The sequence below is a fragment of the Carlito syrichta genome, unplaced genomic scaffold (genome assembly GCF_000164805.1).
Source record: "Carlito syrichta isolate Samal-C Ts95f unplaced genomic scaffold, Tarsius_syrichta-2.0.1 Scaffold171073, whole genome shotgun sequence".
In the NCBI taxonomy this organism is placed as follows: domain Eukaryota; kingdom Metazoa; phylum Chordata; class Mammalia; order Primates; family Tarsiidae; genus Carlito; species Carlito syrichta.
In genome coordinates, this window is record NW_007115169.1 from 1 (window position 1) to 364 (window position 364).

General features: G+C 69.0%; 1 protein-coding gene across 1 annotated transcript; it reads left to right on the forward strand.

The window, feature by feature from the left end:
- Nucleotides 1-5: 5 nt before the first annotated feature.
- Nucleotides 6-362, forward strand: LOC110594950 (fukutin-related protein; the record flags this gene model as incomplete). Its single annotated transcript, XM_021709298.1, has 1 exon — nt 6-362. A coding segment is annotated over one exon (357 nt), but the record flags the coding sequence as incomplete, so codon positions are not given.
- Between the last annotated feature and the right edge of the window lie 2 nt (nt 363-364).

A 364-nucleotide genomic window follows, 5' to 3' on the forward strand; every position in this document is an offset into this window, starting at 1 on the left:
AGCAGCTGCGGGGAGCCGAGGCCGGCTCGGTGGTGGACGAGCGCGGCTTCGTGTGGGAGAAGGCCGTGGAGGGCGACTTCTTCCGCGTGCAGTACAGCGAGAGCAACCACCTGCACGTGGACCTGTGGCCCTTCTACCCGCGCAACGGCGTCATGACCAAGGACACGTGGCTGGACCACCGGCAGGACGTCGAGTTCCCCGAGCACTTCCTGCAGCCCCTGGTGCCCCTGCCCTTCGCCGGCTTCGTGGCGCAGGCGCCCAACAACTACCGCCGCTTCCTGGAGCTCAAGTTCGGCCCCGGCGTCATCGAGAACCCCGAGTACCCCAACCCGGCCCTCCTGAGCCTGGCCGGAAGCGGCTGACG